The 23766-nt window shown below is 38.2% G+C and overlaps 1 protein-coding gene across 6 annotated transcripts in view; it reads right to left on the reverse strand.

Moving 5' to 3' along the window:
- The window catches only part of LOC138763992 (splicing regulatory glutamine/lysine-rich protein 1-like), a 151681-nt gene that overhangs the window by 96695 nt on the left and 31220 nt on the right, over positions 1 to 23766 (reverse strand). For 3 of the 6 annotated variants that reach the window (XM_069939134.1, XM_069939145.1, XM_069939126.1), the window contains exons 2-4: positions 18748 to 18881; positions 9566 to 9681; positions 4961 to 5167 (exon numbers count right to left, since the gene is read on the reverse strand). In XM_069939134.1, the coding sequence (XP_069795235.1) occupies positions 4961 to 5167; positions 9566 to 9681; positions 18748 to 18881 (457 nt within the window). Of the gene's footprint in view, positions 1 to 4960; positions 5168 to 9565; positions 9682 to 9945; positions 10072 to 18747; positions 18882 to 23766 lie in introns of those variants that run through there. The other 3 variants (XM_069939163.1, XM_069939157.1, XM_069939153.1) reach the window with 3 other exon arrangements.

The following is a 23766-nucleotide window of genomic DNA, read 5'->3' on the forward strand; positions in this document are numbered from 1 at the left end:
AACCTTTTGACCCTCTTACTGATCAAGAACCTATCAAACTCTACTTCAAGTATACCCAAGATTTGGCCTCCATGGCTGAACGTGGTAATGAATTCCACAGATTCACCACTCTCTGGCTGAAGAAATATCTTGTCATCTCTAAAGGGGCATCCTTTTATTCTAAGGCTGTGTCCTCTGGACCTAGATTCTCCCTTTACTAGACACATCTTCTTCTCACATTCACTCTATCTCGCCCTTTCAACATTCAGTAGATTTCAATGAGATCCCCCTTCTGAACTCCAGCAAGTACAGGTTCAGAGACATCAAACATGCTTCATAGGTTAACCCTCTCATCCCTGGGATCATCGTCATAAACCTCCTCTCCAATGCCAGCACATCCTTGCTTAGATGTGGGGCCTAAAACTGCTCACAATACTCCAAGTATCATCTGGCAAATGCCTTATAAAGCCTCAGCATTACATCCTTGCTTTTATAACCTAGTCCTTGCGAAATAAATGCCTTCCTTTTACGATCAATTCAACCTTTTGGGAACCTTGATCCTGCCATGAAGCTGCCCAACTAAATCACCAGAGCTGTGAGTGAATAAAGAAGAATAATTCAGAAGTGAAAAGGGAGAAGGAAGAACAGCTTTTATTGAGGAAGTTAATGCCATACATTGCAAAAACCTTCTTATGGTTTAATTTTTATGATTTAAAACCTAAGTTTTGATTCCTCAAACAGTAGGCTTTTGATATATTATTCTGACAGCTCAAAAAGGTATTTTGTTCATTTAATTTGCATATGCAACAATTCCAACAATCAAATTGGAACTGAGGTTCTTTCAGGTAACATGAAAATCCATGGAAATTAAACATTGTGCCTCTAAAATCAAAAAATACCCCACTGTGCTACGCAGAATAATTTAAAAATGGATAATCAGCCAAAAGGAACAGTGAATAAAAGCTTAGACAGAGAAAAGGAATTGAAAATAGAACTTAGAGCAGCGAAAGATTTGCTCCTAATCTCATTTTATTCCCATCACTGGCTCCTTCCCAGCATTTCTCTTGCAGCCCACTTTTTATGATTGTAAAAAAGAACCCAACCCAAAACACTGACTGCCAATTTCTTTCCACTGATACTACCTGACCTGCTAAGTCTCTCCTGCTTCCGAAAGAAAGGAAGCATTTCAGTGCTGGTGACAACTCCCTGAGCTTTAGCATAGCATACAACATGGGAAAGTGTTCAATTGGGGAAGAGCTAACTATGATGGGATGAGGTAGGAACTAGGGAGAGTAAATTGAGAACAGATGTTCATGAAAGAAAGTACAGATGTGGAGGATGTTTAGGGACTACTTGCACTGGGTTCAGGATCAGTTTGTCCCAATGAAACAAGGATAAGGTGGTAGGAAAAGGGAACTATGGTTGACAAACAAGACAGCTAGTTAAGAGGAAGAAGGAAGCATACATTAGATTTAGTTATCAGGAAACAGGAAGGGATCATGTGAATTGTATAGTAGCAAGGAAGGAACATAAGAAAGGACTCAGGAGGTCTCTACGAGAAGGCCTTGGCAAGTAGGATTAAGAAGAATCCAATGGCGTTCTATCTTAAAAACATCAGGATTGACATGTCCGTGGGACTGGACACGATATACCCCAGGTGGCTATGGGAAGGGAGGGAAGAGCTAACTGGGCATTGGCTATGATCTTTGAGTGCTCCTTGGCCACAGTGGAGATGCTGTAGAATTGGAGAATGGTAAAAGTGCTCCTCTTGTTTAAAAAAGGTGATACGAAGAATCCTGGGAATTACAGACTGGAGAGTCTTGCGTCAGTGGTGTACAAACTATTGGAAAGGATTCTTAAAGATGGGATTTATGAATATTTGAAGAAGAACAGTCTACTCAAGGATAGTCAGCATGGCTTTGTGAAGGGAAGGTCGTGCCTCAGGACCCTAATTGAGTTTTTCGAGGAAGTAACAAAAGAAATTGATAAAGAAAGAGCAGTAGATGTGGTCTATCTGGATTTTAGTAATGCATTGGACAAAGTTCCCCATGAAAGACTTGTTCATAAAGTCATGAGGGATGGGATCAGTGGGACTTTGGTCTAACCCTAAAAATTGGCTTGCACATAGAAAGTAGAGAGTAGTAGTAGATGGAAATTATTCTGCCTGGAGTTCTGCAGGAATCTGTTCTGGGATTCCTGCTCTTTGTGATTTTTATAAATGACCTAGATGAAGAAGTGGAAGGATGGGTCAGTAGGTTTGCTGATGAGACAAAGGTTGGAGGAGCTGTGGATAGTGCTGAAGGTTGTCGAATGTTACAAAAGGATATAGACAGTTGAACAAATAAATGGGAAAGTGGGTGAGGGAGGGAAGGGAGGGGGGGAAAAAAATGACACTGTATATATTCAAGAAAAAAATTGTCTGTATGTATCTTGGTCAATATGGTTTATAGTGTGAAAAATTAAAAATTTTTTAAAAAAAGGATATAGACAGGACGTAGAGTTGGACAGAAAAGTGGCAGGTGGAGTTCAATCTGTGAGGTGATGCATTTTGGAAGATCAAACCAGAAGACAGAGCACAGTCCAAATCCATACATCTCTCAAGGTTGCCGCACAGGTTGATAGGATAGTTAAAGCATATGGGATGCTGGTCTTTGCTAATGGGGGATTGAGTTCAAGAGTCAGGAGGTCATGTTACAACTCTACAAATCACTAATGAGACCACAATTACCACATCCTTCCTGACCAGAAATGAACACAATACTCTTGAACTCAATCCCCCATTAGCAAAGACCAGCATCCCATATGCTTTAACTATCCTATCAACCTGTGCGGCAACCTTGAGAGATGTATGGATTTGGACTCCAATGTTCATCTGTGCCTCCACACTGTTATGTATTTGACCATTAACCCTGTGCTCTGTCTTCTGGTTTGATCTTCCAAAATGCATCACCTCACAGATTGAACTTCACCTAGCACCTACTCCTGTGACCACAGTAAGTGCTTGCACCGACACCTCCATCTCACCATCGTTCGAGGCCCAGGGCAGTCCTTCCAGGTGAAGTGGCATTTCACTTAAAGGTCTCCAGTAGTTGACTGGTGTGACCAGTGGTCCCAATGTGGTCTGCTCTGCAGTGGAGAGGCTGAACCCAGGCTGCGAGATCGCGTCGTTGTCGTCTGCCACAATTGCGGGAATCTCCCAGTAGAAGCCCATTTCAATTCACCATCCCATTCCCATACCGATTTGTCTGTCAATGGTCTCATGCACTCCCAGACCGGGACCACCCTCGTATTCCGGATGGTATCATCAATGACTTCTCCTGTTTCCATTAATCCATCCCCCAATTTATCTCTATTTCTCCTTTCCTCTAGCTCTGTCTCACTCTTCTTTTCCATCTCCTTTCCTCCAATTCTGAATTCACAGAGCCACTCCCTCCCCCATCAATTCTCATCTTTCCTCTCCTGTCCTATCCATGTCCAATAATCACCATTTATATGTTGTCTGTGCACTTCCCTTGCCCTTTTTCTCCTTCTCCCCATCCTTTTAATTCAGGCACCTGCCTGCTTTTTACTTATAAGAGCTCAGGCCTGAAACATCAGTTATTTATCTTTACCTCCTATAGATACTGTGAAACCTGCTGAGTTCCTTCAGCATTTCTGCGTTTTAGGACAATTGCTGAGTGCAGAGAAAATATACAAGGATGTTGCTGGGCTTTGAAGACCTGAGTTACAGAGGAAGATTAAGCAGGTAAGGCCGTTATTCCCTGGAGGTTTGAGGAATGAGGAAATCTGATAAGAGGTATACCAAAATATATGGAGTTTTGATAGGGTAAATACAATCAGAATTTTTCCAGAGGTTGGATGAGACAAGATCAAGAGTAAATGGGTAAAAAGAGTGAAAGGTGAAGTGTTTAAAGGGAACCTTTCCAACTCAGAGCAAGCAGAGGTCTTCGATATAGGTTCGATTTTGACATTTAAGAGATTTGATAGGTTCATGGATGGGAGGGGCATAGAGGGCCATGGTCCTGGTGCAAATCAAATGGGACAAAATGCAGTTAAATGTTGTTTGGACTAGATGGGCTGAAGGGCTTTTTTCTGTTCAGTCCTGTTCTATGATTCTAAAGGATTATGAAACATGCTGATTAGTTGCGCTTTACCTCCAGAAAAATTTAATAAAATTAAACATTTTATTGTTATAATTTAATGGAAAGATGCCACCTAGTACATAAAAGATGAGAATCCAAGTAGAGAAGAAAGACTCGGGGATGTAGAAAAGATCTCTTGGCTATGCGGAGCACCATCTGATCAAAGTTCAGCAAAAGTACAACATAATGACCCAGCTCTGTAATTCTACCTTCTTGAAGTCCCCTTTTTTTCTGAATTGCTCAATTTTTGGTCGGTATTTTTTGAGATTCATATCTGTAGACTCTGATATTTTGTATGCTTAGCTATAATTTTTTTTAAAATTTTCAATATTGTTGATAAGCCTATTAATTCTCAACAGTCATTCTGAAGAAAAATATTCTTTTGTTGTTTATCTTTGACTTTCTCACAGAACTTATCATTTCAAATTGTTTGTTCTTGAATTTACAAGATAATCTATTGTGTTCTACAAAGTTTCCTTTTTATTACCACATGCCACCTTCAATCATAATGATCCAAAGTGGGAAACCTTAGGCAATATATACTCCACAAAAAAAAGTAACCAGAGCTATCACTTACTACAATTTAATGCTTCCAAAACTGCAATCAACTGTCAGCCATCATTACAATGAAATACAATTAGATCAGGTTACGGGTGTGAGGGGGAAGGATGATTGTTGTGGAGGAGATTTACATAGGTTGGGACAACATCGTAGGGTGACGGACCTGTATTATGTTGTAATGTTTTAAGCTATTATTCATTTAATTTTTCCAGGAACAGAACAGTATAAAAAGAAAAAGGACTCAACAGCTTGAAAGCTTTACCAGCATAATAAACTACCTGTGAATTCAAGTTTCCAACATAAATAGTTCTTCTAATTTCTTCAATCTTGGAAGGGTCAACATTTCCCATTGTTGGGGGTTGAGAGTTTAGTCCTAATGCTGTTAGGGAAGGATCGAGTCCAGCTTGTAGTGCTCCCAGTGTAGTGATAGGGACAGAACCAACAACATTTCCCATTGCACTTGCGGTTACTTCAACTCCTGTAATCTATCAATAAAAAATGTAACTTGAGAATTATTCAGCAACTTTTTAAAGACAATCAAAACTGTCAAAACCATTCCTTTTCAAATACAATTACTTTCTTTCAAAACACTGCATATTCATAGTCAGTTCTGGTCACCTATTCATTATAGGAAAAACCTGAAGGCTTTGGAGAGGGTGCAGAAATTTACCTGGATGCTGTCTGGATTGGAGAACATTTCTTTTGGGGAAAAAAACTGAAGCGAGCTTTTCTCTTTGTAGTGTGACAGAATATAGATAGGTTTTTGGGAAATAAATTGGGGCAAGGTTTATTAGTGTAGGTCACATACAAACACTTTAAAACACATCTTATTTAAAATACTGGAACTCTGATAATGCTAGACATGTCGGGGCCTCAGAGCCTTTGCAAAAGCTTTGAAGAGTGCCCAAGAGACATCACTAATGGATTGTTGTTTACAAAAAGGCAACAGGTGAAAGAGCTTGTGTTGGAGCCGCATTCTGTCTGGAAGGGAACTTGCTGTTCTAAGAGGGTCATGTGGTTTTGCAAGCAGAGTCAAACAAGCTTTCTCTGTGTGTGTGTGTGTGAGAGAAGAGAGAGAGAGAGAGAGAGAGAGAGAGAGAGAGAGAGAGATCAGTTCGAGTGTTACAGACAGTTACAGCAGCTGGGACTGGAACATGACAAGCTGGCGAGCTTATGGAAAACCCAATTTGGAAGACAGGTTCTAAGTGCTTAGTTCAGCCTGGTCAAAGCCCTTGTGGTTCATGTAAGAGGAGAGGACTGGCTGTCTAATGTTTCTCTTGGAATAAGAGAAACAAAAAAGAACTCTGTGGTGACCTGAAAGAAAGAAGTTATCATCTGGAGAACCCTGATGGGGCAAGTTTCATCAGCAAGACAATGAAGTGGCTGATTGAAAAGGAATCAGTTGTGGGTGTATAGCGTACAACAAATCTCTCTCTAAAAACTGACAAGAACCTTCCTGAGCAGTAACCATTTATCTTTCAAGCACCAAAGCCTGGTGAACTTTATAAATGTTAGATTCTGTGCACAGTATAAGAATTGCCTGCAACCAGTGAACTTGGAGGAATGAGAAGTGAGATTGGACTATGAATCAAAGAACTTTTCTGAACTTACACACATATTACATACACGTGCGCTTAGAATTAGAAGGGGGTTAAGTTAGGTTAGTTAAGTCAATAGCAATAAGTTGAAGTGTGATTCTGTTTTCATGTTTAAAGATAATTAAAAACAACTTTGTTTAAGTAACCATTTGTCTTGGTGAATATCTATTGTTGCTGGATTTTGGGGTCCTCTGGGCTCATAACAGTAGCGATGGGAAATTTAGAGGTGTGTAAGATTATGAGAGCCATAGTTAACCAGCAGCTTTTCCCAAGTCAGCAATGGACAATACTAGAGGACATCCGTTTAAGTTTAGGGAATATGTCAGAGATAGTTTTTTTTAAACACAGAGAATGGCGAGTGTTTAGGATGTGGAGGTGTAGGCTGATACAATATACATATTTAATAGCTCTGAGATAGGCACATGGATATAAGAAAAATGGAGGGTTATCACCTGTGAAGGAGGGAAGGATTTGATTGATCATGTAGAAGATTTTTATACATCAGCACAACATCATGGATCAAAGGGCCCACAGTTTACTGTTCCTTGAATTTAACATCTGAATATTTATGTGAGTATGGATACCAAGTTTAACAAGGAAATTGTGCCAATTTCTATTCTTTAAAATTCCCCAAATTTTGCCCCTGCCTCCGTTCATCTGCTGCTGAAACCCTTTGTCATGCATTCAAAATTTGAGCTGATCATGCCAAAACATACCAGGCCACCTCCACAGTTCTTCAATTTGAAAAACTCCCCTGTACCTGTTCAACCATCAGTCTTGTACTTGCTTACCAATGACAACTCCAGGTTCAACAAATGCCAATGTTACAGTGCTCTTCCTTTCTTTCAACTCCTTTTGTGGTCATTTCTATAATTTTCTGTTGCTTACCTACTCAAGATTTATGCCTTTCCTCAAATTCTGCCAATTCGTCACCTCAAAAAGTAATCCATTTACTTTTGGTATCCACTGCTTCTGTGGTCAAGTCCTCAAACCTCTGGATCTCCCTCGACTCAACCTTTCCTCTTTCTATAGTTCTTTTTTCTGTCAGGATTGTCCTTAAAACCCAGCTCTTTAACCCAACCTGCCCTCATACTTCTTAATGTTGCTTGCTATTTTTGGCACCATTTCTCTGAATTATCTTTGGATAATGTTCTACCTTGAAATGTTATGCAAATGAAATGTGTTGTTGCTGCTGTAGTTCTTGATACCTCTCATTCTACCTGTGTAAACTTAAGCTGTTTTTAACTTAATCATTCACAGCGAGAGAAACACAGATGATTGAAAAGATGAAATTTTAGTCTACATTTCATCAGACATTTCATTTGTTGTACCTCCCCTCTGCAACTTAAAACATATTTGTCTTCTCACTTCGTCACTTCTGATGAAGGGTCCTCGCCTGGACCACTAACCTAGCTTCTCTCCACATTGATGCTGGTTGACATGCTGAATATTTCCAGCAATTTTGTTTTGGTCATTAACCTGCTGTTATTTGCCATATCTGCGGTCACTTAAGCAGGTTAAATAACAATACAATCCTAAAGTTCTCACTCTAAATTTCAAAAATATCCTTGTTCTTCCTGAGTTCTGTAACTTCAACCAGCTCTATGATCCTCTGAGATGATGGGTTTTTTTTCCCAATTCTCACCTTTTCCAACCATTAAATTAAATTACTCTATTATCAGTATTTGTTATGAGCCCAAAGGACCCCAAAACCCAGCAGCAATAGACATTCACCAAGACAAGTAATTACTTAAACAAGTTGTTTTTAAATATCTTTAAACATGAAAAAAGAATCAAATTTTAACTTATCTCTATTAACTTAACTGACCCAACTTAACTCCCTTTTAATTCTAAACACACGTGTATGTAATGTGTGTGTAAATTTAAGAAAGGTTCTTTGGTTCACAGTTCAATCTCACTTCTTCTTCCAAGTTCTCTGGTTGCAGGCAATTCATATACTATGCACAGAATTTAACATGTATAAAGTTCACCAGGCTTTGGTGCTCGTAAGGTAAATGTTTACCGCTCAGGAAGGTTTTTGTAGGTTTGCAGAGAGATTTGTTGTTCCAGGATTTCCACAACTGAGGTACCACCATTAGTCACCTCAATGTCTTGCTGATGAAAGTTGCCCCATCAGGGTTCTCCAGATGATAACCTCTTTCTTTCAGGCTACCAGAGTTCCTTTCTGTAGCACTTATTCCAAGAGAAACATCAGACAGATAGCACTTCCAGCCATCTGCCGCTCTGGATCTTTTGTTTCAGTTCCAACCAGCTTCTCCTGCTTGTTTCAACTGTGACTGTTTAGTCTCTCTATCTCTCTTTTTGCCAGCCACATCCTTCTCCAGCAAACAACAGGAGTTAGTCTTCTGCTCCCATCTGTTGTTTTTGGTAAACAAACGTCTCAATGACCTTTGAGTGAGCACTTTGCAGATAGGTCAGAAGTCTTGTAAAAATGTTCAACACAGACGACCTGTCTCCAGTCCATTTATTTCATGACATCATTTCAATTAGCACCTACTTGTGAAATGTGCATAGCATTCTCCATAGTTTCCATAAAGTCACTGAATATGATTCTTCAGTATTTAAAACAACACCTGTTTTAAAATATGTGTATGTATGTAACCTACTCTAATTTTACCAATTTATCTCCCAAATACATCTACAAATATTACATCACAGTATTGTGTAAGATTTAAGGTTGAAAGGTCTAGATTTTTATTCCCCATCTTTCTTCCTTTGAGAATCCCTTCAGGGTCTATTTTTTTTTTTTTAAAATCAAGCTTTTAAACATTTTTCGGAGCAAATAACAATTTAATTTATTTAGTTAAATTCTGCTTCCAATAAACCCCTTGAATTAGTTTGCTATGCTGGAGGATCCATAGAAACACAAACTATTTTGCATGCTGACCATAAACCTGCTGAAAGAAACAACTGAACAAAGTGCTTAGAGTGAGAGGAAAGCCAAGTGTTATTGGCAACATCAGAGAGTGAGGCAGGAGGAAAAGTGTTCTCTTGAGGGAACTTTGGATGGATTGCTCCTTCCTACACCCTTTGGAAAGATCTTACAGATAAGCATAAGCAGCCACTGGCTTCCAGTTCCTTTGTGCCCATAGGTAACTACCAACAACATCACCAGCTACCTCCTTCCTTTATCAAGCTTAACTTATGTGTTACAAAATCAAACAGCATCTATGTTAATTTTCAAATGTAGCTGTCATTTGCTATCCTTCCTTTGAACTGCAACACAAGTACAAAAAGATGTTTAAGCATCAAAGTGTTACTCACAGAGGCAAGTGGATTTGAAGTAGGTACTGGGAGCAACCCTGCACCAGAAATCAATCCTGCAACAGGAGTGGCAGGAGCCAAAAGAGGCAAAGCTTTGGATTCATCTGGGATTTTACCTGTGAAAGAAACAAGACAATTACTTAGGATAATGGAATCCAATAAAAATTGTGTTTTTTTTTGCTCCCCATCTCAATCACACAGATTGTCTAATCTGAGAGCTCACTTCTAGTTCCTTCCAAATACATACAAACATAAAGATGTCTTTTAACCTACTCTGTAATAAAATTAAGTGCAAAACTGTATGCAACCATATATTACAGGAAAATTGTTTTAATAATTAAAAATGTAGACAATAATTTAACACTTTGAGCTATGGTCACCTGTACTTGAAACTTATTGGTCATGTACCATACGATATCAAGCATGGACGTTTTCCCCAGGCGATCACTCTCAGTGTTCGAAAGTTGTGTTACACACGACAACCGTTCATGTTGGCTGCATCACTACTAGCACACAGAACATCAGATACAGAAAAGAAGAACATTTTTTAAAATTCTTTTTTTAGTCCCCAATAAAATGACACATAGCCAAAATCCGAGAGCTGATTTTTTAAAAAAATAAAAACCAGTTAAACACTCACAGCAAGAAACCATAATTGTTATGAGATTACAAATGTTTCATGTAACTAATTTTTCCCTGAATATCATAGTTATAAAGTTGCAGTTCTAAAATTTGTTATTTGTTTACCCGATAAATGTGTCAGAATAGCATGTATCAGGACAAATGAATTCTCAGTTAACTGGATATCAGTTACTGCGATAGCAAAATGGGATGGACTAATCCCATTCTCAGATGCATGCAGCCCTTAAGTGACTGAAGTGCGGCTTTTTAAAAAATGTTTTCCTAGCTTCTCTAATCAGGCACAATTAAAAGGGTAGAATTTCTTTCATCCCGATCCTATGGTATACATAGCTGGAATTAGCAAAGTAACTGCTCAACAACTCCCAATATGAAAATGGTACAAGAAATCATCTTAACTAAGTCTCAGTTCATTGGGAGCTACTTCTAAATCTGGAACTTCTGAAACAAAGCAAACATCAGGTAAATTCATAGATTATGCAAAACTTTGGTTTTATTTGTCTTAACAGACAAAATAAAAATTAAATGTGACTTAATGAGCTAAACAAATAAATTTCACAAACAGAGTAATTATTTATTTTAAACTAATTAATTATATTCAACAGAAATGCTGCAAAAAATAAAGCTGCTGTCCCAATCATGCACCTTCAATTCTACAAACTTCTGGGTCAGAAAAGTAGCTAAGTCTGTTACTTACTCAACTGCTCAAATAGACATAGAATTGTCACTAATTAGGAGACTAAGAATAAGATGAGATTAAGGAAAATGAGAAAGAGGAATCAAGCAAGTGGGAGAATGCCATTTAAGAATATGCACGAGACAAAGAACAAAAACAAAAGTGTAGAAGGAGAAAAAGATTTAGTGTATTTGAAAGAGAGAAGCAATAAGCATAAGAAGTCAACAGAAGCAGCAAAGGATTAAGAGGAGAAATGGCACTGAATTGGTAGCAAAATTGGAAGCGCGCTTGTTATCAGCTAAATATTTTGTTAAGCCCAAAGCATGAAAAATATAACCACCTACATTTCTTGTAAAGAGAACTGCTGCAGTAAAATGATTAGCTACATATATTTATTGAACCTAAAGAATTTTATTATTATTGAATTTAATTTTGGTTCCAAGCTTCAACATTTCAACTAATTCATTAATATCCTACCTTTTTTTTATTAAAGTCCATTAGAAAAATGCTGACAACATTATTTGCAATCTATTCTGGAAGCTGCAGAACTTTCAGGAGGGTATGTAGAAATTTAACAGGAGCATTTAACTGCAATAATTTAAGATCTACTTCTGACAACTAACCAAATATATGTGACCAGAGGGAATCAATCTGCAAGATGTCACAACTGACAGCTATTCCAACTGGCCAGAGAAGCTATTGGTTCAGTGAGCTGAGAAGGAAATGTCGGTTATAATACGGGAAAAGAATCTCAGGCAACTGTGAATTCCCTCAAGTGGTTGAGAGGCTGAAGGCTTCCTCAAGGACTAAAAGTATCCCAGTTCCCTGGCTCACAAAGAAAGCTGTAAAACCACCTTTACGGGTGCCTTCTCCCAACTCCTTGTCACTGCCAGATCTCCCAATGTCTGAGAGCCTGACATGGCAGAACTGAATTTTAAACTGGACTCTAATGCACTGCAAGAACTCAATCTAAATAATGATAACAAAGCATTCTACCTTTCCAAAGTGGGAAAAAATCAACACAAATTTCACCAGGCATAGAAAAATTGAAATGTATTTATTAATGCCAGATTGGAATCAGATTATGCTCATTTGTTGGCTTTTCCTCCACCTGGCCCTCTCATCTATTGAGTATCCTGATCCTGCTTTTTACAATAAAAAGTACTGTAAAGCTTCTGCTCCATGGTTCTGAATAAAAACAGAAAGCTTTATGAAGAAGCGAGAGGTAAATTTTTGAAACAATCTCAAGATTTCACTTCCACCCAACAACCAAAACCCAATACAATTCGGAGAAATATCATAGTTTTCCAGTTATTTGGTCCTTCCCAAAAAATTCTCTTGTGGTTGGAATTCAATGGGCAAATCTGACATTAAAGCTGGATTAAAGAGAATACATCACATCTCTTTTTCATCTATTCTTAGACAGGTCAAATTCTCCATGTTTCTACGGTTACTGGAAGGACTCTTGAGCAGCAACGTCAGGATAAATTGGTAAACAATGTCCAAGTTAATGACATTGCCTCTTCATGAGCCTCCAGCAGGTTTTAAAGGACCGACTCCAAAAATCCTTTTTCATAGTTATCACTTAAGTTAAATATTTCAGATTTTAAAGTACAAGTTTCAGTCTAACATTTAAATTGTCAATGCTCAAAGCATAGTTTTTAATACCATTTCAACCTAACAACTATTTTCTAAATCAGTAAAAGAAGTCAAGTACAGTAAGTCCTTGAATAATGTTGCTTCGTTCACTGCCATGTCATTTTAACATGGATGTGGAAAAAATGTAAATGTATTTTACCGCGGTTTCGTTTAACATCGTTTCACTTTAAGTAACACTTTCTAAAAGCTTATCAACAACATTAAGTGAGGACCTGCTGTTCAGCTCCATATAAATCTGGTAGGGCTATTACGTGATAAATGTATATTTATTACATTAATCTGAGGTCTAGCAGCCATTCTCCACAGGGACAACATGCCCATCCCCCGGGGGCGGGGGTAAAAGCATGATTAAGTTAAAGCCTTGTTTTCTTTTCACCTCACATCACATTATTTTTTAAAAATATTTTGTAGTCAGTAAGAGAGAAGTACTGGCAAAAAAGCAAAAACCGACTTTACATCTTGGGGGCTGTAGGTAGAAAAGGTTGAGAATGGCTGGACTAAGGGTTAACTTCCATACTGCGTCATTAATCCATGAACTGTGTTTAAAATCATATGGATGGGTTCTGAGTAAGGATAAAATTGAGATCAAACTGGACAAAATTATTCTCCACAGTAGTACAGACAAGTGATGGTTTTTGCAAAATATTAACTTTGTTTCTCTCTTAACAGAAGCTGCCTGGCCCATTGAACATTTCCAATGCTTTGTTTTCATTAACCAGCTTGCTCTTATTGTCACATCACATACATAGATAAAAGTATTGAGTAATACACCAAAGAACTGATGGCACCCAAGAAATTGCACCTCAGTACAAATTACTGCGTACACTTTGGAAAAAATGCCGAAACTTAGATTGTAATAAAAAGACACAGGTTCAGTTCATTAGGACAAATTCTTCCAGACAATGTGTCATATTGAGAAACATTAATTCTTACTTTATAAAGGATATCACCGAGCAGCTAGATTTTACATATGTAAAAATACCTGGAACCACATGCAGAAAGTATTATTTTGGAAATAAAGATCACATAGTACATTGCACTTTCCTAGTCCAAATTAGTGTTCCATTTGGCACTGATATGATCATAATAGGAATAATGAAAATAATTAACTTAAAAAAAAAGATAAGTTTTTGAATGAACTGAAAGCACAGCCAGCATTTCTGTGAAGGCATTAAACACAAGCAGGAAATCAAGTTCACGTTTTTAAACTCAATTCATACTCTGCAGTAAAAGAATAAATCACTTATTATAGCACTGAAGATTTTCAATCATTAAACAAAACTGAATTCTACCAGTTTGGAAATGGATTCCGTATATTTTGGCATACAAGTCGAACCCTCCACCCACCCCCACCACCCCCCCCCCCCCCACACCTTTTTCAGTCTCATTCATTTTAATGGTTTCATTATCTATCAGGCATAAATAACGATGACTTGGGCATTGGCTGGCATATAAGTTGACCCCCAAAATACCATGATGACTGAGCTGTTGGGCGTTGGCTGAAGGTGGCTGTCATCATGGGATGCTCCAGCAAAACGATGAAAGTATGAAGTGAGTTTTAAATTAAAAGTGATAGAAATGGCCAAGAAAACCAACAACTGTGCCTGCAAGAAAATATGATGTATATGAGATTGGAGAAAGAAAAGACTTTAAGAAAAATACCAAAAAGACAATGTTCAATGAGAAGAGGGATCACTTGTTGGCCACAGCTGGAAAATCACGTTGCAGAATGGGTATGTGAACAGAGGCAAGATTGCTACCTAATCACCCGAAATAAAATAAGAGCATTTGCACTGAAGTGGGCAAAGTCACACCCAGAACACAGTAAAAATTTTGAAGCTACAGTAGACTGGTGCAACTATTTCATAAACAGGAAAAATCTGGTATTATAAAAAAAAGACAAAAATTGTTCAGAAAGATATTGATTATAAAGTTGCAAATTTTCACCAGTTTATCATATGTAACTGGCAGAAACACCAATCTGCATTGGCAAATATTGGAAACGTGGCCGAAACCCCCATGAATTTCGACATGATTGGCAATAGAACAGTGGAATGGAAAGGGGTTAAAACTGCAAACAGTAGTACAAGCCATGAAAGGACCAGGTTTACTGTGATATTATTGTGCATGGCCAACGGGGCAAGGTTAAGACCCATGGTAATCTTCTAACGCAAAATTAAACCTAAAATATAAATTCCCTGCAGAATTTTATGAAAATTCATGAAAAATGATGGACGTATGAAAATGGGGTAAAACTATGAATGGACAATGTGTGGAACAGGTGACCAGGTGGTTTATGCAAGGAACGGGAGTTTACTGGTCTGGGATATGTTTCATAGTCACTTAACTGAGAACATGAAAAGTAGATTAGCACTAAATAATACTTACATGGCGGTTATCCCCGGTGGTTTGATGTCTATATTGCAACCTCTCAATGTCTGCTTGAACAAGCCAGTCAAAGACTGTATGCATTAAGAATGGAATATTTGGATGATGAGTGCAGAAAAATCATTCACAAAAGGTGGGGAAAGGCAGGCTGCATCACTTGATGTACTGTGGGACTTGGTGCTCAAAGCATGGGACAAAATGAAAATAGAGACTGCAATAAAATCGTTAAAAAAGTGAGGTGGCTCTTGTGCAATGGATGGAACAGAAAATGATTCACTGTGGGACACTAATGACAAAGCTGAAGTGAGAGTATGGATGTGCTTGCCACCATCTTTGGCTCAGATGATGATGGTGATATTGAAGGATTCTAAATGTCTTTTTTTTCCAATAAAAATTTGAATGAAAATTTGTTATAGTTGGTTTTGGGGGGCTTTTTCAAGGGTTGACTTGTATGCCAAATTGGCATCGAGTGGTTTTTATTTTTAGTTGAATTTAAAATCTCAAAAGTATATCTAGTGTTTAAGTCGACCTCCATTTTTTGAGAGATTTTTGAGGGTTTCAAGATCAGAATCAGGATTTATTGTCATGAACAAGTCATGAAATTCTGTGCTTTGCAGCAGCACCAGAGAGCAAATATACATATTACAACCATCTTATGACATTACGATATAAAAAATAACAATAAGTAAGGCAGTGTCTTTGGTTCAATGATCATTCAGGAATCTGATGGCAGCGGGGAAGAAGCTGTCCTTGTGTCGCTGAGTGCTCGTCTTTAGGCTCCTGTACCTTTACCCCGATGATAGCAGAGTGAAGAGGCCATAGCCTAGGTGGTGGGGGGGATCTTTGAGGATAGAGGCTCGATTTATACGCCGAAATATACGGTATGTGGTATAAGACATTTTTTTTGCTATAGCCAGCATTTAATATTGTCCATAAAACTTAGTTACATTATTTTACTTACTAATATATACAAATAACCATATAGCTATCATTTTCTCATACAGGATAAGGGGTTTTGCTGTAGCATTTACAGTAAATATTGTGGAACCAACAAGTGAAATGTCTCAAATCAGCTGGAAATTTCGAGGCCACATATTAAGTTCACAAGTAATTTTGTGGAAAACAAAATCTTACAGTTTAAAACATGTTTTGGCAAAATGTTAAATAACACTAATATACATTTATCTTGTCATTTTAAAACTAAAATCTTATAATTAATTCTACATCTAAAATAAAATTGATTTCCATTATAAACATACATACGTCATGCACGCACATAAGCATACACACATGCTGCACACCAGAACGGATTCATTAAACAGCATTTTAGTTAGAGAACATTTACAAACACAGTACAGAAACAGAAAAAGTTTAAAATGCCTAAAGAGAAGACGCATACAAGGGACAAATGAAAAAAAAAAGACAGGGCATCCATCTTGGAAGAGGTCGGCGGGCAGTCTCCAGTCATTATTCCCCCCGTGAAGGCTTTGCTTGGTTGGCAGCATTAGTGGCATGGCAAACAATGCCTACAGTAGGCAAGTGAACAGGTCTGCCTTCGCCAGTCTAGTCATCTACTAATGCACACACATCACAGAGAAAACATACAAAACCAAATTAATATCGGCACTGGGATTCCATCTACCATTCAATATGGTTAATAGAGAAAAATCTTAAGTTAATCAGAATGCATTTCAAATTACCGGACAACATTATATACCTGCAAGAAAAGAACCAGCCACTGGTTTGGCTTATATGAAGGAAAATGCAGCTTTTTATTGTTCAAAACTCCTTAATTCTGAACCACCTTTTAAAATTGTAACGTATGCCAACATAAATAAGTAGAACCAATTAAAAATGGTTCAGATGACTTACTACATTTTTGTGGATTTGTACAGATCACAAAAATCCATTTATTCCTACAAGATGCCAAACTCCATTAATATTGAATGCCTCAAAAAGTCATCGACAAAAATATTAATTTTCAAGTGTTAAAAATGTAATTTTGAAGAAATATAAAAGAATTGTATCTCTGCAAAAGTTCATTTAATGTTAGTTCCAAATAAGCTCCGAAGTATATTTTTATCAGCCATATGATCTTTGTAGTCTGCACAATAACATGAACAGAACAGCATCTGCATCGATAATAGGTAATTAGATGAAAATTAATTTGATAGAATTTCAAAACCGCTCCTTTAAAATATTTTCTCTACTGGTGAAATCTAAAGATAATTATGATGTGAACAAAAAGTCCAGCATTATAATTTCTCCCTTAGGTTTTCTAGTCAAACTGTCTATGATGGACATTTAAGTTTTTCGGGAAGATGCCATGATGAAGCAAGTAAATAACGTTAATTAATTTAACTTCAGCAGGGAAATTAAAAATTCCTTGGCAACCTTGACACCTGCAAATACCTGCTTACATTATTACCTTTGGCAGCCAGGTAACAGCATTATTTGTAATTTAGTGTGGAAATACACTCATTTTAAATAATGTTAAAGTATAAAACTTGATTTACACCACATATTCCTTTAATGCTGGCGAACTATTCTAGCTTTTTTTTAATATGTGAATTTACACAACTTCTTTCTGGGCTCCATGATGTGCCATAAATCAGGTCTAAATTTCTCAAGTCCCACCATTCAACTACAGCTTCCTCACTGCGAGTATTGGCAAGCACTTTCAAGAGCCCAATGTCAACTAACAACCCTAAAAAATATTTATATCTGTCATAAAACAAAATAGAACATACAATTTATAGATTTAGTCCAAAACCATTTATGGTTTACAACAACAAAATTAATGAATGTGTATTTGTCAGTTTTGTGCTGGATTCATGCATTTGCAATCTCACTTTCCTGCTTGTTTAACAAACTGATTTTGGGGGAGGAAAAGAATTGGGCATATTGAAAATAAAAATTGATATTTTATTCATTTTGTTCAAGTACAGGAGATACACAACTACCTCATTTTAATTTATATTAGTATATATATATTTATATATATATAAAAAACATTTTAGAAAGAAAACATATAAAGGGAAAACGTGTAATTTTATGTGAAGGCTATTTTATTTTAATCAGCTTTGGCAATTTTACTGTTTAAGAAATATAGGTCTGCTCACAAATCTTTTGCTAAACCTTGAGCAGCTTGACACAGCTCAATTAAGGTACATCCCTGTTTTAATGTTTTGTCGGGACTAAATTTAGTAGGCTAACTGGATTTCAACAAAAATAAGTACCAGAACGAAATGCAGATTAATTCCTTAAAAAGGGTTGAAGGTACATTCTACAATATTAGTAATGAAAGGCACAAAAAGTCATAAACTATAAATATTAAAACAAGTATGTGAAATGTCTTGCCTATTTTTTTTTAATGAAAATGGGTACAGGGGTAGATTATACTATCTTTGCCAAAAATAAATGAGTGCAATGACATATGAATTACTACTACTACAACAACAACAGGTTACAACACATCCCAAATCTCCTGGATTTGAAACATCATAAGACAAATGAATTTTGCTGGAGAAAGAGATGTGGATGTGGACTTTGGATGTATGCACTCAATCACACGTAATAAGAGTTTTGTTTCCCCGCTGTGAATCTTTGAAGTATTCTTCTGATACAATATTTAGTTTCATTAAAAATCTACCTTTTAATACTTCCTGATTTACCTGTTATCCCTGACAGCAGAATAGTCTGTGTTAAATGCAATAAAGACCACTGTCCACTTCCAGGAAACTTTCTCTCAGCTAAAAAGATATGCAATTAAAGTAGATCAAAGAGCTGATGAACTTGCAACAAAGCCTTAAGTACCTACCTTCATTAAAGGGTACAACAATCAGGCCTCTGTCTATAAAAACCACGTTTGTTAGATGCTGGGCCACACCAACACTCACGGGATCGTGATATTTAATGTAACATACCCTTGACGAAACTGGGATAGGTGAATTGCTGCAAACAGAAAAAGTCAGTATTAGTTTAATAACACTGTTACAATAAAGCAATAACAAATTATTTAAATATATTTGGTACTTCTGCCATTAGTGCTCACTGTGTATAAACATGTATTTAATATATATCAAAATATAAACACTAAAATGCTGAACACATTGGTAAATAGTAAAGTATGAAACAACAGTAAAAGAAGGAGAAAGGGAGATTACAAGGCTGAGATGCTAAGACAATGAATGTGTTGGACAAATGGCATTTAAGAAAATTAATTCTTAGGACATAAACAGCACAGACAAGGTCAAATATTAAACATACAATGAGGATGGAAGAAGTAATTTAATATGTTAACTCAGAGACAATGAACTGAACTGCAATGACTTGCAACTGGAGTCAGAAAAAGGTCAGTCTAGGTAAGATGAGAGGTTTTCCACAAATTTAATGAGATTGTTTTGATATATATAAACATACATGCAAGCATGGTAGCATGCCCTTTTGGCCTTCGAATCTGTGTTGCCCTATTACACCCAATTGACCTACATCCTGGTGTGTTTTCATGCATGGGAGGAAACCAGAGCACCCGGAGGAAACCCTCACAGACACTGGAGAACATAAAAACTCCGTACAGTGTCAGATTTGAAGCTGGGTCGCTAGCGCTGTAACAGCGCTGCACTAAACGCTATGCTTATCCACCTGTTGCCATGCTAGAATTTAGGTTGTCTTCATCATTAGCCTCGCTTATGATACGAACAAAATTACTACAAAATCCAGTAGATATTAGTGCACACAAGTTTCATGAAGAAGTCTAACATAGGTGGGCTTCAGGGTTTGCCTCATTGAGTATATTAAAGACACAGTTAGATGGAATTTTGCATTGTAGGAGAATTAAGAGTCATGGAGAAAAGGCAGGTAGGTGAAGTTGAACACATGCCAGAACAACCATGATCTTACTGAATAGCACAAGCTCGACAAATCAGATGACCTTTACTACTCCTATTTCCTATGTACCTGAAGGGTAGCTAAGTCAAATAAAGGATCCAATTATTCTCAGTCCTGCAGGTACCTACTCTGTTCAACATCCTTTATTGCAACTAATCTAGCAGCTTATCAAGAAGAGGAAGAGAAGCAAAAGAGAGTCCCTTCAGAGACATTGAGTGTTTGTGCATCCCAGCTCCTCCTCCGATGTCCCTGCCTCCTACACTCCCTTTGCCTCCATAGCCTCCTGTTTGCCCCAGCGGTGAACCCAAGCTCCAGTATCCAAGCTACCTTCCTCTGCCCCTGGTTCTGAACTGAAGCTGTTAATGCCCAAGGTACTTTGGGAGCCCTGATCGCCATTGGCACCTTCTCAAATCCTGGTCCTGATACTGAGTTCTCAAGACCCAGTCTCAGCAGGCAGCCTGCAGCCTGGTGAGTGTGTTTTAACCACAAATCCCTGCGCTAGCCAACTGCTATGATCCAATCTGTAGGTCCTCTCCCACTTTTCTCCTTCTCAGTAGGGTAGTGTTCTCCTGCTCGGATGCTGAGTCAGTCTGCCGCTCCCCTAGAGTCCACAATCTCCTGTGTTCTTCGGGGCTGCCACACATAGGCACTGGGAATGGACCTCCATAGATATGCTGGCGTTAAAACAAATTCCATCAGCTTTATTCTCCAGGGCACTTAAACCTGTATAGGTTTGTTGGCGTAATGTCAAGATAGCAGGACTTCAGAGCAGCTGCAGCAGTGCAGTATGGTTGCCATAGATATACAAGACACAGTTAGATGTAAGAGAATTAAAGGTCATGGAGAAAAGGCAGGTAAATGAAGCTGATTACAAGCCAGAACAGCCATGATTAGCTCAAGCTCGACAAGCCAGATAGCCTACTGCTCCTATTTCCTATGTTCCCGAAGAACAGCTTAGTAACATAAATAAAGGATCCAAAGTAAAACATGAAAGTCCGCAGACACTGTGATTGAAGTAAAAACACAACGCTGGAGAAACTCAGCAGGTCAAACAGTGTACTTTATCTAGTAAAGGTAAAGATACATAACTAACATTGAACCCTTCATCAAGGTATGAGCAAAATGTAGGCAGGTGCCCAAATAAAATGATGGGTGCTGAGGAGGGGCATGAGATAACAGCTGGATAAGGGAGGGAGGCCACATAAGCAAACAGGGGGAAGGGGGAGTGGCTTTGTGAATGAAGAGGGAAGGGGAAGAGAACTGGAGGAAAGAAGACAAGGATGGGGAAGAGAGGGAGAACAGGAAGTGTCCAACAGAAAGAAGAAGTCAACATCAGAGAGACTGGTGACAGGCTGGGAGATCCCTTTGCTGAACACCTCCACTCTGTTTGCATCAATGACAGGAATCACTCAGAAGCAAATCATCTCAATCCTGCACTTTACTCTCATGCCAACATGTCTGTTCATGCCCTCATGCACTGCAAAACCAACGCCTAACATTCTATCTGGACGCACTCCAACCGGATGGCATTAACATAGACTTCTCCAGTTTCAGCTAGACCACTCTCCATTCTCCCTCTAATCCCCTTTCCATGAGCTCTCCATCCCTTCCCTCTCCAAACACAGAGACAACCCTCCCTTCCCCTGTTTCTGTTTGCTGGTATGCCATTCCTCCCTTATCCACCTATTACCTCCGGTCTGTGGACCTGTGCTCCTTCCCCTGCTCCCCCTCCTCACCACTATTTTGTTTGGACACCTGCCTATATTTTGCTCACATTTTGATGAAAGGCTCAAGCAGTGGCGGATTAACTACCACTCGGGCTCCTAGGCTGAGTTTTAGTAAGCTCCCCCTGACCTTGTCCGAGCCCCCCAGGTATTACTCAATGGTGCGAATGTATATGCTGTGCTCTGCAATGGCAGGATAGAATTGATAGGCCAGGTGGCAATAGCTCAGTGGAGAGGGGCGAAAGAAGATGGGAGGGGTTGGGCTGGTAGTGGGGTGCGTTGAAGCCGGCTGCGACCTCTGACACTGGGTTCTGACACTGATGACCACCTGTGTAACTGGTCTGGTCACATTAGCATTTTATCCCCTGAGCCTTCAGGCTCGTGTTGAGAGATATAATTGGAGATGAAAAACAGCTAGGTAAAAGTCAAGCATCTGCAAATTTCTAAGATGTAATCTACTTTTATATAATCTATTATTAAATGTATATTTCTATTTCCACACAGTTCCCTGGCCTTGCCTTTCCTCTAATTACATCGATTAAAAGAGAACACCCTGTCAAGGGTCTGCTTTTGCTCAAGCCTTGACAACACGATTAAAAGCTTTTCAATCGATTCAGATTCATTAAATCATAAATACCACACTGAAAATGCAGATACATTTCTGTTCAGTTGCGAAATTTGCAAGAACAAGGTTATTTTTATTAAGCATGTTAACTCGGGACACCACCGAGATGTGAGAGGTTCTTGGGAAACAGCAAGGTGACTGCAGTTTACATTAGAAGGCAATGACTTTACCCGTCTTCGTGGTAAACACAGGCCAAGACAGCAATGAAGTTCAGGGAATGAAGATAGGTTGTCACCCTCCTCCAGTCTCTTCACCCCCCCCCCCCCACAACCTGCCACCACCACCCACATGCCCTTGGGACACACAAACTCAGCCTATTTGCTTTGAAATGTTCTCTAAGAACCCCATTTTTTCAGGCAGTGGAGTGTGGATCACAGTGAATTGTGAGGTAAATAAAATCCTTAACAGCCCTTTGAGATTCTGATGCCAATTACCTTAAACCAGAGCTTCAGCCAAGGTGGTCTTCTGCTCATCATGGTGAGGGGTGGGGAGCTCCTAAACTCTTCCTTGTTACGCTGTTAACCAGCATTATGGGCAGAGTTCAACCCCGTTCCCCACCCACAATTCTCCACTTTCTCATCAAACTATTAGATTTTTAAATGTCCCTCCAATGAATTGGTCGTTAAAAATCTAATAGTTTGGTGGTGAGAAGGTGGAGGATTGGGGAGTGGGGTTGAATTAAAGCAGCTTGCCCACAGTGCCTGGAGGTAGTTAGTCACACTCTGGTAGGGCTGGTTGGCACCGCTGGGTAATTGACTAAGAGGCCACTTCTGGGCGAGCTGCTTTAATTCAACCCCCAGCCCCTAATCATTCTCCACCTTCCTACCAAGCTATTAGATTTTTAACATTTCAGGTGAAAGATCGCACATACTGCAAAGTTTTCAATTAACTTTTATTTAGTACTTCACCGTGAACCACGTCAATAACAATATATACAAATATTCAGCATTAAAATAAACTCAGCGACATTTTCATTTTACCCTCTCCCCCCACCCCTTATAATTTAAAGCAAGAAATGAAAGAAAGAAACAAGAGATAAGAAAAATAAACCGTGTCTTCCAATATTTTATATTTATTTTTTTTCATACTTGTATCTTATCGCAAGAGATGGAGGTCTGAAACTGTCGGTTTCTAATATACTCTATGGGTGGTTCCCAAATTTGTTAAAATAGAGCATATATTTGTCTTTTAGATTGTATGTAGTTTTTTCTAATGGATTACTTGTTCATTTCGATGTACCATTGTTGTATTTTTAAGGTTGCTTCCATTTTCCAAGTTATCATTATGCACCCTTTTGTTGCTGCAAAGCGCAATCATAATAAACCATTTTTGAACCCTGTCTAATTTTAGACCTAATTCTTTATCTTTTATGTTGTTTAACAAAGACTTTTTGCATCTTTTAGTATCCTATTTTTTGTAATTCTATTTAATATTAGGTTTAAATCCTCCCAAAATTTTTTTACTTTTGTACATGCCCAAATTACATGTACTGTTGTTCCAATTTCTTGTTTAGAACAGAAGATTTGTCCAATATTGTTGGCTTCCATTATTTTAATTTTTGAGGTGTAACATATAATCTATGTAGCCAAGAATTTATTGT

The sequence above is a fragment of the Narcine bancroftii genome, chromosome 1 (genome assembly GCF_036971445.1).
Source record: "Narcine bancroftii isolate sNarBan1 chromosome 1, sNarBan1.hap1, whole genome shotgun sequence".
Lineage (NCBI taxonomy): Eukaryota > Metazoa > Chordata > Chondrichthyes > Torpediniformes > Narcinidae > Narcine > Narcine bancroftii.